We start from the raw sequence: 17,232 nt of genomic DNA on the forward strand, positions 1-17,232 counted from the left end.
AATCTAATTGGCTGAAAATCCAGTGTTTCATGCCAGGACCAAGCATGTAGAGGTACGCTATCACTTCATGAGAGAGAAGGTACTTCAAGGAGAAATTGAGATGAGCCATGTGAAGACCGACGATCAAGTTGCAGACATACTCACAAAAGGACTTAGCAATGCTAAGTTCACCGAATTTAGAAAACAACTTGGCATGATGACCAAAGTAGAATTGTGAGAGTTGGTGCTGAGGGGGAGTGTTAAATGTCATTACCACCTCTCTTGAATATTCCGGAGTAGTCTTCCGGAAACTTCTAGACATTTTTAGAAATTTCTAGAATTTTCTATAATCTTCCGGAAACTTCTAGAGTTTGATAGAGTTTTCTTGACTCTTCCGGAATGTTCCGGACTATGCTAGAACCTTCCGGATTCTCTTAGAATGTTCCGGAATATGATAGAACCTTATACAATATTTGGAAGCTTCTAGAACTCTTTAGAAATATGTTGATTATAGAACCTTCCATAGCCCTCTATAAATATGGGAAGAGTCTCATTATGTACATACACATATAAATAAAAAAGAGAGTTCAAGAGTGAAAGAAAGGTATCTAAGTATTAAAAGTTCAAAAGAGTTTTTCCTTGTGTGTGAAAGTTGTTATTCAAGAGTGATAGTTTGTGAGTGTTGTAAAGCATACCCTTGTTGTATATAAGTATTTGTAATAAATATAATTACATTTACTTGTCGTGTTCAACTCTTCATTGATGATATCAAACTTTTATTGGACACCTGTTGCACAGCTATATTTTCATAAATAGTGCTCCAAATATATAATGAGATGCATCCTTTTCTAACTACCTCTTTCAGATAACGGTCCGATCAGAAATAGGGTACAACAGTTTCCTCCTATGGTGTGCCTCACTTGAGCTTCTAACTCATTTTAGACTCATGTTCTAACATAACAGATGGATCATATTTGATGAAAGACAGACATGTCAGTTGACCACACATAGCTTCCGCCTGCAAGAACTTCCTATAAGCGTGAGCACTGGCAATTCGCATCTTGATCATTTGCGAGTTTCGACCTATAGCCCCTCCAACCCGCATTCCCAAAGTTCAACAGCTTTGATTTCACGAAAATAAAAGATAAATAAAATTCTCCCAGCCTCGCTTATTCAATACCAATTCATATAAATCTCACCACCCTCTCTTGTACAAAGATTGCATTGAAACTGTAGACACGCTCAACAATCCAACACAACATGCTCTCATTATTCAACTCAACAACACGAAATCCTCCCACCCTTATTAGAAATACCAATAATGACTAAACTCTACCCAACTAATCTACAAATTCCTCCATTTTTTCCTCTTTGTTTTAGGGCATGTTTGGTTGCACCAATTTCCTGATATTTCAGGAATAATTAATTTCTTTACCGAAAAACTTCATGAAATTCGGTGCAACCAAACACGCCCTATCATATATGAATGTATGATTGCTATCCTTTAGTGAGAAAGGAAGAAACATTTTCCTGTACACTGAAACTGGGTATCACTAACTGAAGAGAACTTTCTCTTTCTCTACTGTGGCCCACTTGTTCATCATAGGTGATGATCGACGAATTATAGCAGTCAACGAGGCTGGTTTCCTTGCTAGCATGGCTATGGAGCCAATCTCGGTCCTTACTACTCGAACTGCATTGCCGGGGCTGAGTCTGGTAGAACACCTTGGAGACTACTAGTTCACCATCCTTCTCATCCTCATTGGGCCCAAGGTGGTACTGGTGCATCACCCAGTTCGTCTTCTCAGGCTTCCGCTGCCTGCCATAGTTGGTGTAGAGGACCAGAATCTTCTTGTGGCCCTTCACCATGCCATCCACGAAAATGGGACGCGTCTTGCCTGTCTTGTGCCACCTTGTCTCACCACCTTGCACATTGGTGTCCACCTTCCTTCGCTTCCTGGTGCCCGTCGTGTATGCCTTGGAAGGGCAATGGAAGAAGTGCCGAATTAGGCCATCTCTGCTTACTCCTGCAAAACCAAAAGCAGTTTGAAATGAATCACAGGTCTTTGCATATTCAACTCTTGTTATTCATGTTTTGCAAGTATAAGAAACACTCCACATGCACCTACAAAAACAGATTATCACAACCATTCATTTTTTGGGGGCCACTAAATGGATGACTTTGATAGTAGCATTCAAATGAAAGATTGAGAACAAAGCACCCAAGCAGTCCACATTTATAAATTGACTGTCAGAATCATCTGTTTAGTATGCCTTCTTCGTTTTGGCCCACATGAAAGAAATTCACAAGTAAACAAGATGTGGTGATGTTAATTTAAATCACTAACCCTTGTATTTTAGGTTCTGAATGCGTAGATCAAAATTAGGGCATTTACATCCAGATTGCTAATTTCCCCTACCCAAAATCCAAAATAGTGGTTCTATGCGCAGTTTAACAAATGTCACCGAGATTTTAAAAAATTCGCCATGATATCACAAAAAATACGCTAAATTATTACCATCGATATTTTCAAAATCTCTGTAGATTTTAAAATATTGTGTTTTTATCATGATATTACACGAAAGCTAATGAAAACCTTAAAATTTGTTATTTAAATATTTTTTTAAGTTTAAATTTTATTTATTCTAAACAAATGAATAAATATTTTTATTTTGAACAAAAATTTCCCGATAATATCCTGAAAAAAACTTCAGAATTTGAAAATCTTCAGAGAAATTTCCTGGCCAATAAATTGCCAAGAACAAGATTTGTTACTTCAGTTCTACAATCTTATTGTTAAGTTACAATATGTATTTATATTTTGAAGGTAGAGATTTAAGGCCCATTTGGGCAGGGGACCTCGCATAATTCGGATTGAGTCCAATCCTGATTTTGGTAATGCCATGCCGTTTATGTCAGAGTCGCGACACAAAAGTCGAGCTTTCCATCACATTAAAGAAAATAGTGGTGTCGCAAATTATTATTTATTTTTTCTAAAACTCCAGTAATTGCATTTATGTGGAAGAAGCACCACTTTAAGGCAGCGAAGCTGACATGGAGTGCATGGGCCTATCAAAATCAGGATTAGGCTTAATTCCAATTTAGTAGGATTCCCTACCCAAATAGACCCCCTCATACATTGATCTATTGCTACAACATGCATATAACATAACCTACAATACATGTAACATTTATAGTATAACATTATAAATAAATTACAATGTCAATTTGTATGTAAGATTATTTTAGTGTAAAATAATACTAAAGTTGTGGTTCAAGGAGCCTTCATCTTGTTTGCAAAGAATTTCTTGCCAGTTGTTTAAAACTTTACTCCCATGTTGAAAATTTATATCTGGTGGAAAAACTCTTCATGATACTCGAGTGTTTGTGTGTGCGCAAATGGCTCCGGAGATCATAGATATTCTTGGAGGATTAATATGACATCTAAACTGAAGAAGCCTTGAGAAAAGTGAAGAGTATTGGAAAAGCCCCTACACCAAATGGTATACCAATAAAGGTTTTAAAATGTATTTGAGATATTAGAAACAGTTGTTTAATCAGATTGTATAAATTTTTTTTAAAAAACGACAATGAACGGAGAAATAGTACAGTTGGACCTATTACAAGAGTAAAGGAGATACACAGAGCTATACTAACTATCATGGAATTGTATTTATGAATCATATCAAGAAACTTTGGGGAAATTATTGGGCAAAAATAAGGCGTGTGACTAATGTGTCATAAAATTAGTTTGAATTTTTGGGAGGAAGATCGTCCATTGAGCCTATTTCCCACTTTACACAGTTAAAAGACAAAAATAGGGAGAGGAAGATCTCCACACAGTCTTTTTTCTGACATAGAAAAAGCATAGGATAGAGTCTATATGGAGTTAATATGGTGGGTATTGGGGGGAAAAAAAGGTATTGAGAAAATGTATTGATATGATTAAGAATATGTATGAAGTAGTAATAAATGTGAGGACCACTAGTGGAGAGAGAAATGATTTTTCAATTACTAGAGGTTTACACCAAAGGTTGGCATTGAGCCTGCATCTTTTTGAATGGTTATGGACGAGCTCAAGAGGCATTTACAAGGAGTATCTTCTGTTATCTTGTGTTATATATTATTGTAGATGACATAGTTTTTGTTGATAAGACTAGGGAGAAGGTCAACACAAAGCTAAAACTATGGAACTGCTTCAGAATTTGAAGGTTTAAAGTTAATTGAACTAAAACAAAGTACATGGAATGCAACTTTACAAAACAATAGGAGTAAAAATTAGGAATTAGTTAAGATTGTTGACCATAAGGAACAACATCTTCATAGGATGGTTGCAGCTGAAATGAGTATATTGAGATGGATGAGTGGCAAGACAATCGAGTGAATAAAATTAGAAATGAATGACTTTTGAGGGAAACCAAGGAATAGCATCAACAGGTAATAAGATGAATTGAAAGGACAACAAATGACTTTTGAGGGAAACCAAGGAATAGCATCAACATGTATAATGAGTTGAAAGGATACAGCCCTTGGTAGAGTGGAAGGGATGAATAGGATTCATGTAGCTGACCCCTATTAGTTGCGGTAAGACTCAAATGATGATTACAAAAGGGAATAGAGAGACTAATGAGTTTTAATCCTACCCAAGGCCAAATCACCATAAGAAAGAGTGGAAGCACCTCTATGCAACATGCATAGTCAGTTAGATACAGGGCTGCTTCAGCACCTTTGGTGAAGTTTGCAAAATTCTCTCCTCGAATCAGATTCCTTGTCAGAGGTGTTTGGCACGGTTATTAACACTGCTCATTGTAGATGTATTACAGGAATCCGTGCTTATATTCTAGGAAAGGTCTATCTAGAGGTATCTAACCAACTAATCCTGTTGATAGCTAGCTTTCTAACCCGTGCCTTTGACTTAAGAGATTCCATCTTGAGGCCTGGGAATAAATACTCTCTTAAGATTAGATCCATGATTGGTGGTTTGAATATTTCATAACCCCTCTATCATAGGGTCCAATTTGTTAGTGAGTGATCTTGGGTTTAGCGGGTACGCGCCGTCTTCTTTGTAGCGGGGATTCTTTCCCTCTTCCTTTAGTGAATTCAGTTGCCTTTTCAAAAAGAAAAAAGAAAAAAGAAAAAAGCAGGGTTGTCAATGGGACCCAGTTCTATGGGTACCCATGGAGCCAGAACTGGTTAAGAGGGACAGGGTCGAATATGGTCCCTTTTTAAAAATCCGGTCAGTTATGGGTCCACAGCATCATATTCATTTGAAAATTGGGTCTATTCAGATCCGGTATGGTACTCAATATAAATAGCACAGTATTAGTATTATCACTACCATCTACAACTGTCGTGTGGGGTCCACAAGACCATGTTCATGGCCCCCAACCTGTCCAGCAATGTCATCCCATCATGGAATTTGGATGCCTTGGAAATCAAGCAGATCCAACCATCATATGCGCCACCACAGGAATTTGGGATTTTTGGATAGTTGTCCAATTTTTACTATGATGTAGCTCATCTAATGATTATAAATACCAGATTTTTGGGACATCCCATCATCATTGTGGGACTCACATAAGTCATAGTTGGATAACATTTAAACAACACGGCGGGCCCCACAACAGAAAACAATGAACAACCATTTGGAAAACTCCAAACTTCAGTAGTGGCCCACATGATGGCTGGATTGGCTTGATTTTCGGGGCATCCAACTTTCATGGAGGGGTGACTTATCTGGACAGTTGGATTTGATACACACACTTAAGCAGGCACTAAGAATAAGCTTACTCTACAAGACTTGTAAAGGAACCGGCTTTTGCAATGCTGTATGGAAGTAGGAATATCTTTAAGATAGATATGGTTACCAAAATAAAGCTTTGAGATAGTATTTATAATGCAATATATCAGGGTATGGGTACACCTGGACCTCATTGACCCATTGATAACCCTAGTCTTAAGGAAAATGACTCTGTAATTCAAGTATCTTAATATAGAATTTTTGATGTGTTATATCGAATACAATGGCACAATCATCCATATGACTTACTATAATCAACATGAAAAGGTGGAAAAGTTTAATGGAATCAATTCCTAACGGTGGGAACAGGTGACACATCTCCATCTAACACACCAAAATGGACCGTATGCATGAAGAGATGAAGTGTGAATTTGACAATCATGTCTGTAAGGGCTGGAGACATCTTCAACTTGCAATTAGAATTGCTTTTGAATGCCTATGAATTAATGGACATGAATAAAGAAGGATTGAAGGCTTTAGAGCACAAATTCAAGATAGTGGATTCAGGTAAAAAGTACTTTATATTAGTCAGTTTCTTAAATACACAACGCTAACAATAGTATTATTCTTGACCAAGTTCACAAGATTCAGTGTATTAATAGTTAACTTGAATAAGAAGGCACCATCAATAGCTTTATTATTATTATTATAAAAGTAAGTTTGATAACTACTTTTGTTAAAGTAGCTTATTAGCTTAAACTTAAAGCCTAGGTAAAAAAAAATTACTTTTTACCTTTAAATTTTTTTACTCTCATTCTCTCTATCTAGTCTACCTCTTTCTCATCTTTCTACGTTATGGAGGGTCCATATCAAGGTGGCCTCCCATGATGGATGATCTATATTAAAGGTTGGGCCCACATGATGGATGGTCCACATCAAGTGTGGCCAATCATAAAAGAGAATAGCCTCTATTTTCATTTCTTTTTTTCGTTGGCTTTCTAACAACTTTTTAGTTTTTACATTATTAAAATGCCCTCGTCTTTATGAGTTGCACCCTGTACCTATTTTTGCTTGCCAGAGAAGTTTCTTAGTTCCAATCCCAATGCATCATGTGGCCACCACGTGTTGATTGGGTTCACTTGAATGTAGTTCTAATCTTTTCATTCTCTTCTTGGCCCATCATTTCAGTGAGAAGACACTAATTTCAGTCTGATATGAGCTTTCTATGGCCCACAATAACCAATAACAGTAGCCATTCACTCTCAACTATTTCCTTGTACTCTGGTCCACCTTATTTACGTATGTGACTCATTCTTTGGGCTATGACCTTAAATTAAATTCTAAATTTAATGGATGAAGTGGATTCGACACATACCTCACAATGGGCCCCACAACACTTAACACATTACAACCACAACCTTTAACACAGACAACCCATACCCCTAACACATGACAACACAGGCCATTAACACATGACAACCAAAGAGGGGTCATGGTTGTCATGCGTTAAGGGTATGGTGGTTATCATGTGTTAAGGGTCATGGTTATCATGTATTAAGGATTTGAGTTGTCTTGGGTTAAGGGTGGTAAATGTCGTGTGTTAAGAGTCGCGGGGCCCACTATGGGTATGTGTTGAATCCATTCTGTCTATTTGACTTAATGTAAGGGCATGAGCCAAAGAATGAGTCACATCTAAAGATAAGGTGGATACCACTAGTTAGAAGTGAACGGCCACTATTATTGTTATTGTGGGCCACAGAGAGCTCATATCATAATAAAATTAGTGTCTTCCCATAATGAATGAATTTGATCCCATGTGACGGTCACATGATGCATTGGGATTAAATCTAGCTTATCCCTCCATCAAAGTATGAAAGGGTGTAGCTCATAAAGGTAGGGACATTTTGGTCTTGTAAAAATTAAAAAGTTTTTCTAGAGTCAAATTAGGAAGAGAGAGAGAGAGAGAGAGAGAGAGAGAGAGAGAGAGAGAGAGAGAGGAGGCTACACTCTTGAATTGGCCGTACCATGGGACTATTTTAATAAAAACCCTTTCCCTGTATTTGTTAACACGTGAATCTGATACCATGTTTAACTATAAAAGCTGCGTCATGAAAACTATAACTCATTTATTTATTCAAGAATAACATAAATATATAAAAAAAGTGTGAGATTTGGAAAAACCTTAATAAATACATATCTTAATAGATATAAAATTACACTAACCTAAATAAATCACCCTCTACTCTAACAATCCGTAAGTTTGAAAGGATCACTTGTAGAAACTAGCTAGGAACAATTTTAGCATAAATGAAATGTTTAAAAATAATAATAATAATAATAATAAAGGGCATAAAGCAAGAATGAGCCCAGTAAAGGGAGTGAAAGTGTATGCGATCTAAAGATTACATGTTAGCAGTAACATGGTCAGTTGGATCGACAGAACAGGACCCACTTAGCATGTAATAAACGATACAAGTCGGTTCAGGACCAATAGCAAGGAACTCTTCCACTGAAAAAGACTTGCCAAGATATCTAAACGTGTCCCACCACCATAACTTATTAAAGGGAGACACATTGCCACGTGTCCAATTTGAGCATGCAAAGGCCATGCTCGATCTGGAAAGGCTCTAACAATTTGGAAAGTACGCGTGGACGGTTAGTTATTCACCACATTAAAAAGGAAAAGAGAAATAAAGGAAAGGGAACATAGTCATGTGGTTAGAGATGGAGGTAATGAAGAAGAAGAAAGAAGAAGAAAAAAAAAAACCTGGAAGCTTCTCAGGGTGGGTGTAACAAATGCCATTATCTCCATCGAGGGTAGGAATGAATTCATCGATGAGAGGATGACTTTTTCCAGTATCCAGCACCTTACCCTCTAAATGTTCCAGTAGCTCTTGGTCCGTTGGATCGAACTTCACTCCTGCTGGTAGTCCTGGTAATTCATGAATCCCTGCCTTCATAAAATAAGAAAAGAAAAATCCCATTTCATTACCATGCACGTTCATTTTAGAAAATTGAAATATGAAGGGAGAGGAATGTAGAAGAAAGAGAACCTGGTGTTGGGGTTGGATGGGATGGCCACATGATGGACAGCAGATCTTTATTTCATTATCCTCTTCCAATGAATTGCAACCGTCCATCCACGTCATCTCTGTAATGATTCTCTTCTTACTCTCATACCTCACCAGACGTTTCTCTTTCGTTCCCAGACCTTTCTTCAAAACAAATAAATTCCCCCAACTAAGAAGATAAGACAGAGGAAAAAGTTCAAAACCGAAAACAAGGAAGCAACCGTTCGTTTTAAAGTGGATTTGGATTCTTTGGAATGCCCGCTCTTCTTCTGTCAATACCTCTCTTGCGAAAGAAGGAACAGATGTATGACCTGACATTCATGGATATGTTTATATAAAGAGGTTGCTTGCACCTTAAGTTACTACCATCAGCGGATTAGCTGCGGGTCCGGATATAGACAGGTGGTCCGACCCTGAGAATGGGAGACCTCGATGTATGGGTTATATATCCAAACCGTCCATCCGTTTTTTCAGATTATTAGAATGTGGTCCCAAAAAATAAAGAAGATACAAATCTCAGGTGGATCATATAAAAGGAATTCAATTTCAACCATTAAAAGCTTCTTGGGGGCCACGAATGTTCTAGATGAAGATTTTTTTTGTGTTTTCCATTCATCCAAGTTTATGTGGCCTTATCAACAGGTTGGATGGAAAATTAAAATTACGGTGGACCGTTGGAAGTTCTAATGGAGGTCGATCAATGAAAATTGTTTCATGTGGTGTAGTCTACTTGAGATTTATCTCTGCTTTATTTTTGGAAACATAAAATAAAATAATCTTGTGAAATGGATGGACGGCGTGGATGTACAATTCATACATCAATGTGGTCCCCACAGTTAGGTCGCAACCACCTCACTAGATCCGGGGTCCAAGGTAATCGCGTTCGTCATGTTATGCACATGCAGAGGAAACTCCCAATTTGGGTACTCCCCCGACGTCCCCCTACGCGGAATTCAGTATCGGTCTGTCGCGACTAGGGTCGCCAGCCTGGGCCCACGTACCGACATAGTCAAATGATTTGGACCGTCCATATAATCTTTACTGCAATAAATAATCTATTTTCCAATAATGACGATTCAGCAATGATTTTGGCCTTTGATTTTTAGAGTTGAATGCGAACCATTGAAAATGTTACTTCTATTGTTCTGTATTCATCTATTGCAATAATGTCACAATCGTCCGTTCAACTTAGATTTCTTTAGGGTGAGCAATATAGCATTGATTCTTTTACACGGATGGTTCAGATGATCGGATCACTCAGTATATAAGACCCAGCGGACGGCGGCGGGCAGATGCTGGCTCCTGAGTCGCGAGGGAGGCAAAAGGAACTCCTATTCGATAAAGATTCATAAAAGCTCAACGAGGGTGAAATAGATCCGGAGTCACGGCACACCTGTGAGAGATGAAGCCATTCATCAGGTGGAGTATACTCATGAACGAAAAATACAGCTGCTCCACTCATCAGGGATGTCATGGTCCAACTGTCCCAATTGATGGGCGGTTAGGAGAAAGTCCAACTGTACCAAATCCAACTTTTTCATACGTGGTGTCCTAATTCAACTTTCATGTGTTGAATGGATGAGAAATTTCATACGTTGCTTGACGAGCGCGCCACCGGGATTGTGTACGAGAAATACCTGGAAACTCTGAAAGCGTGTGATGGATGATACGTATGCACTTACAAATTGATGAGGAATTGCAATCATTATAAGTAATTCAAATTAAACCGTCCAAATTCCAGTTTAGATGTACAATGAACCAGAGGTAATAAATATATTTATTTGATAATTTAATGGACATTTATGGACGGCAATATATATATATACACACACACACACAATGGTCTTATTTCTAACAATCAAGTACCGGTATATATCCTTACTCTTGCTCGGGTGGCATGCTCCCAGGAGTTTCAACACCCAGTCAAGGGTATCCATGGGTGGTGAAATCCCTCTACGGTAAAGTGCCTATATATTCATGGGTGGTGAAATCGCACTAGAGTGTGTGTGTGCCCCCGGGAAATTTTCACTGGTGAGTTGTCGGGCTCTATTGTTTTATATGGTGTGGTCCACTTGAGATCTAGATCTCCTATCCATTGCTCCATATCATTTCATGGTATGAGCTTAAAAATGAGGTAGATCCAAATCTCAAGTAGACCACATCATAGGAAGGAGTGTTAATTGAACGCTTGCCATTAAAAACTTCATAGGGTATAAAAGTTTTGAGTCAAACTGATATTTGTTTTTTCTCTTCATCCAGTCTGTATGATTTAATTAGTAGATTATGAGTCGGATAAACAATACAATGGGATCCAAGAGGTTTTTAATTGTAAACATTCAATCACTATTGTTTTCTTATGGTGTGGTCAACCTGGGATTTAGATCCGCGTCTTTTTTATCCCGCTTACAATAATCTAGGAAAATGGGTGGACAATGTGGTGGTGGGGCCCATGTAGTACCGACTATCAGCATCACTGATGTACCCTATTTTTTGGCTATTTTGAAAAAATTAATAGGAGGGCGACGTGCGGCATTATAAGAGGAATAATAAGTGGATAAAAAGATCTTCAAAGATTTGGAGTGCTTTTTGTATATTACATGCCATGTAAAGCTAGTTTTACATATCAGTAGTTGATTAATGGAATATTGTGGTTAATACATAAGAAGCCCAGTTGAGTGGTCAAATTGGAAAGATGCGGAGAGCAGTCAAGTAAAATGCGAGCAAGCGAAAGAGGAACAGTCGCAAAAAAGAAACATAATAAAAAGAAGTATATAAAGAAAGACTTTTCTACTACGATAACCATTGTAATAATGAAGGAGAAATCTAAAAGAATAAGTTGCATAGTAAAAAACTATAAATAATAGAGAAAATTCATAAAACATAATATCAAATTCCAAAACAACCAATCCAATGATGCAACCAATCTCAAAAAACGAACAATAGTCTATGGAATGTATCAATTTGTCTTTTATCTCAACTTACCTTAAGAGTATGGGTAATTCTTATTTATAATCTTTACTTTAATCTAAGTCTACGCATTGGATTTGTTCTTTATCCAATATATATAAAAGGAATATATATTAAAAAAAAAGGATATATTCTTGCTATTACTTCTGATAATTGATTGTGAGTTTTTCTTTTTATTTGATTTATGTTGTTGGAATTTTGAAAGTATTTTTTTAAAAAAAAATAGTAGATATAAAGTATCTCATCACCCGCCAGTTATTGCCTAATTATTATCAAATTCTACGAGTACTTGAGTAAGCAGTTATCTTATCATAATATGATCCTATACATTTATATTAATATATTTTATTATTTTAATGCTTAGGTCAAAGTTGATTGGTTTGGATTGAGTCACGGTATGGATTCTGACACGCTACATGATAAAAAATAAGAAAATTGACCATACTGACCTCGACGTTTGGGCAAATTATCTAACGAGATTCAACCTTTCAAATATCCTAAGAGTGCCCTTCTGATAACTTTTGAATATTATTTCAGATGAAAATGCCCCTATCCTTAGTTCAGAAGCCATACGGTCCTGAAGTGAATAAGAAGTTACTTTTTTATTGCAACTCCGAGAAAGTGATGATTGGCTACTCCTCCTGCCACCACCCAATGGCTAGTGCTTGATGTTCTGTGGGCCCCACCATGATATATGTGTTTCAACCATGTCGTCTATATATTTTTCTAGATCATTTTTGTGGTATGAGACAAAAAATGAGGTATATCCTAATATCAAGTCAACCACATTACAGGAAACAGTGTTGAATGAGCGTAGACCATTAAAAACTTTTTGGGGTGAACATGTAATAACCACGACCCATATCACATGAGAACCATGACCTATATAGCATGATAACTACGACCCACGACAACCACGACCCATATAACATGACAACCATGACCCATGACAACTACGACCCTTATCACATTACAACCACGACCCATATAACATGACAACCACAACTCATATAATATGACAATCACGACCCATATAACATGAGAACCACGACCCATACAATATGACAACTAAGACCTACCACCATGTATGTGTTTCATTCATGCCGCCCATCCTTCCTGTCATGTCATTTTAGAGCTAAGGCCCAAATATCAGCTCAATCCAGTGCTCGTGTGGCCCACATAATAAAAAATAATGGTGACTATTAAAACTTTTCAGGCTCACTGTAATGTTTGTTAGAAGTGTACACTACCCATGTCAGGACTTTTTGGGCCCACGGCGAGCTAGCTGACAAAGTGGATGGATCGAATCACCTCATCGTGGGCTTTAAGCTATGATACTAATGGTTTGGTAGAAAAGGAATTGAACATATTGAAAACCACAATCCATACAATATGACAACCACGACCCATAGAATATGGCAACTACGACCCAACTGGGCCACAGTTGTATGGATCGTAGTTGTCATGTTATATGGGCCTTAGTTGTCTTGTTATATGGGTCTCAGTTGAATGGATCGCAGTTGTCATGTTATATGGGTCGCAGTTATCCTGTTATATGGGCCGCAGTCGCAGTTGTCCTGCTATTTGGGTTGCAGTTGTCCTGTTATATGATTCGCAGTTGTATGGATAGCAGTCATCCTGTTATATGGGTTGCAGTCGCAGTTGTCCTGTTATTTGGGTCGCAGTTGTCCTGTTATATGGGTCGCAATTATAGGGATCGCAGTTGTCATGTTATATGGGTCGCAGTTATCCTGTTATATGGGTCGCAATTATCCTGTTATATGGGTCGCAGTTGTATGGATCGCAATTATCCTGTTATATGGGTCGCAATTATCCTGTTATATAGGTCATGGTTGTCATGTGTTGTGATTATCATGTTATATATGGCCCACAATGGGGTGATCTGATCCATCCACCTTGTCGACTAGCTTGCCTGGGCCCCAAAAGTCCTAACTTGGCCCCACACTGATGTATGTGTGTAATCCACGTCGCCCATCCTTCTTGCCATGTCCTTTTAGGGCTAAGGCCCAAATATCAGCTTGATCCAGTGCTCGTGTGGCCCACATAATAGAAAATAATGGTGAATGTTGAAATATCAATGGTTCAGATGTAGGCCCAAGTTAGGACTTTTGAAAATAATGATGACTGTTGAAACATTAATAACAATGACTTGGGCATTGTCCACCTCTAACAAATAACAATATGGGCCCAAGTCAGGACTTTTTGGGCCCACGATAAGCTAGTCAACAAGGTGAATGGATCAGATCACCACATTATGGGCCATATATAACATGATAACCATGACCCATGACAACCACGACCTATATAATAGAACAACTGCGACCCATATTGTAACGTCCTGGATTTTCATTGTTTTGGATTTCCAAAAATCCTTTAAAAATTTTTTTTATTTATTTTTATGTAATTAACTTATATTATCACTTACTGACCATTAACACACAATATTAGTTTATACACGGGTGGAACTAGTAAAGAACCGCACAAGTCCGATTAATCAATCGTAGGAAGCCAACGAATCCGCCCGATCACTTTAACATCAAGTTTAACCCCATGATTTACTCACATAGGGTCCAAATCTAACCAACCCATCACTAACTAATCAAGACAATCATAACTAAATTAAAGATCTAATCGAAGCCGAGTCAGATAAGGCCCGGATATTGACTAATAGACTAAATCAACCCCGTTACTCTTTTAGCCTAAAACTGATGGTTTAGAGTAATCATGACCAAATCTCCACTTCCACTAGCTATAAATAGGCCACTAGTTCCAAAACTATATGAATAATGTTCATCTTACTGGGCTTGACGTCCATCGTAGGAGTCGGACCTGCGTACTGTCCAGAACCGTTCAACTTGAGCCAAAGGACAAGTGCATGAGAAGTGCAAATACCCTAAAGGAAGAAGGTGAAACTTAAGTGAATTGGGTCGTCCACTCTTATGCAAAGTTGAGGATTTCGGATCATCGGTTTACGACCAAACTTTCAACGTGGAGTAAGGATATTTTTCTGCTCATATCCGTATAGCCGCGATCTCAATCGACTATCGGTAACCGTTGAACAGACTTCTAATCATATCTGTGGATCGGCGCATCCAAATGGCGGGCCGAACATATCCATACGTAGATCATCATTAGGGCTAATTATCCTACGGTGTATATCAATATGTACACTCCATAATGGGCCTTAAATGCTAGAAAAACTCTCCCATAGGGCTAGTATAGTAAAAACCCAACTCTTGGGGCCATTTACACCAAATCTGGCATTATAAAAGGGCCTCATTTGTGCACCCCCTCTCCCCATACGAATTTGCCCTAGAAGAAAGGAAGGGATAAAGAGAGAAAGAGAGAAGAGGAGAAAAAGGAGAAAGAGAGAGGGAGAGCTTAGAAGCATGAGAGTTTGTGCACTTTCACTCTCTCATCGCCTCTATAGCAACATTGTCCTTCATTGGTGTCAATTCGGCGACGATTGAAGGTAAATATAGAGTTATATTTGTAGGTTTAGGTCTTGGGTTAAATTCCTTTTAATTCTTACAAGCTTGTATGCTTATTTAGGTATTTTAACAATAATTTCCTAACACCATAACCCTACGGGTGATTGCTTGCCTCCAAGTGCAGAGGTTATCTAATTGGTTTGGCGTCCTCATCGAGGTGGATCCGATGGGTGCATATAGAAGGGCTTATACCCTTGATGTCAGAAATGGTCCAACCCAAGGCTCCTTTGTGGTCCCTTAGAACTTTCAACAATTTAATCTCTTGATCCTTTCTAAAAATAAAGAGATCACCACAGGATAAGTTTTATTTTCACCTAAGTATACATACTTAAGCTCATTTAGTAGTGGTTTTAAATCAAGCTTTGGAACATTGGTTGATGATGGCAGAGGTCGCAAGTCCTCGATAAATAGGATTTGAGTGCGCGGTCTTCATTGGTACATACTAATGTCTTGGGTGGTAGTGCTTTCATTATTATCAAAAATTTCAGCAAGCACTTTTTCTAAATCAGAATTTTTCAAGTCTCCAATGACTTGAATCAATTCCTCAGTCAGACCAGGTTCCAATTCCTCTTCTTCTATCAAGCAGTCCATGAAATTCAGCTCATGGATTTCATTATTATCAATGGGCTGCTTACATAGATTCAAAATATGTAGCTCTAGAGTCATGTTACCAAAGGACAAGTTTATCATTCCATTCCTGCAATTTATGATTGCATTTGAAGTTGCTAGGAATAGGTGGCCTAAAATGATGGGAACTTGAGCGCTAGCATTTATACATGGTTCAATGTCTAGTACAATAAAATCCACAGGGAAGTAAAATTTCTCCACTTGGACTAGCACGTCCTCTAAAATTCCCCTTGGTACCTTAATAGAGCGGTCAGCGAGTTGGAGTGTAATCGTGGTTGGTTTAAGCTTGCCTAACCCCATTTGTTTGTAAACTGAATAAGGTACTAAGTTGACACTTGCACCCAAATCTAGCATAGCATGCTCAATTTGAAAATTCTCAATAATATAAGGAATAGTGGGACTTCCCAGGTCTTTATATTTGGGTACAACCCTTTGTTGAATGATAACGCTCACTTTCTCAGTAAGGAAGGCCTTTTTGTGCACATTTAATTTTCTCTTTACAGTGCACAAGTCCTTAAGATATTTAGCATATGATAGAATTTGTCTAATGGCATCAAGCAGAGGAATATTAACAGTAACCTTTTAGAGCACATCCAACACCTCTTGATATTTCATGGGGACAATCGGATTCCGAAGTCTAGATGGGAATGGAACTGGAGGCTCATATGACTTAGTCTCTTTATCCTTTTGTTGTTGCGGCTCTTAAACCATAGCCGGTTCATCATTTTCTTGAGACAGTGGCTCATCTTCCGGTATTTCTACCGGTTGCATTATCTTGTTATCGATCTCTTTTCCACTTCTCAAGGTAATAATGGCCTTAATTTGTTCATGATGTAACTCACTTGGATTTGAGTCTCCAATGAAATGTGTGTTTCTAGGGTTTGACACAGGTTGAGAAGGAAGGGTGCCTTTTTCCCTAGCATTTAGTTGAGTCTCAATCCTAGCCACAGCTGTCTTTAATTCCTGATTTGATTGGATTAGAGACTGATTCATTTGAGGTTAAAAGTTCATGAATGTGGTCAATGCATCCTCCACAGATGATCGCTTTGGCGGAGGCACATATGGTGCATTATTAGGTGCCCCAAAGAAGTTATTTTGTGGAGGCATTTGAGGTGCATTGGGTGCATTAATTTGTGGTTCATTCCTCCAACTAAGATTAGGATGGTTACGCCAATTTGGATTGTACGTGTTTCCCATTGGTTGCATAACTGACATTTGGTAATTATTTATAACATTTGTTTAATCATGCTCATGCGTGATATTTTGTACAACTGATATTATTGAACAATTCTTTGTATCATGGTCTGTACCACCACAAATGCTACAAAAATTACC

The 17,232-nt window shown here is 38.1% G+C and overlaps 1 protein-coding gene across 1 annotated transcript; it reads right to left on the minus strand.

The window, feature by feature from the left end:
• Positions 1 to 1,148: 1,148 nt before the first annotated feature.
• On the minus strand, positions 1,149 to 9,124 carry LOC131241122 (NAC domain-containing protein 73-like). Its single transcript, XM_058239797.1, has 3 exons — positions 8,774 to 9,124; positions 8,488 to 8,674; positions 1,149 to 2,006 (listed from the first exon to the last, which is right to left on the minus strand). Exons 1-3 carry the CDS (start codon positions 9,107 to 9,109, stop codon positions 1,477 to 1,479), a joined length of 1,053 nt encoding a protein of 350 aa, XP_058095780.1. The 5' UTR covers positions 9,110 to 9,124; the 3' UTR covers positions 1,149 to 1,476.
• Between the last annotated feature and the right edge of the window lie 8,108 nt (positions 9,125 to 17,232).

Source organism: Magnolia sinica, chromosome 3 (genome assembly GCF_029962835.1).
Source record: "Magnolia sinica isolate HGM2019 chromosome 3, MsV1, whole genome shotgun sequence".
NCBI classification, from domain to species: Eukaryota; Viridiplantae; Streptophyta; class Magnoliopsida; order Magnoliales; family Magnoliaceae; genus Magnolia; species Magnolia sinica.

Coding starts and splice junctions, on each gene's coding strand:
- LOC131241122 (XM_058239797.1), bottom strand. CDS start 9,109: ATGTCAGGTCATACATCTGTTCCTTCTTTCGCAAGAGAGGTATTGACA. Junction 8,675..8,773: donor CCATCCAACCCCAACACCAG/GTTCTCTTTCTT, acceptor TATTTTATGAAG/GCAGGGATTCATGAATTACC. Junction 2,007..8,487: donor CCACCCTGAGAAGCTTCCAG/GTTTTTTTTTTT, acceptor TTGGTTTTGCAG/GAGTAAGCAGAGATGGCCTA.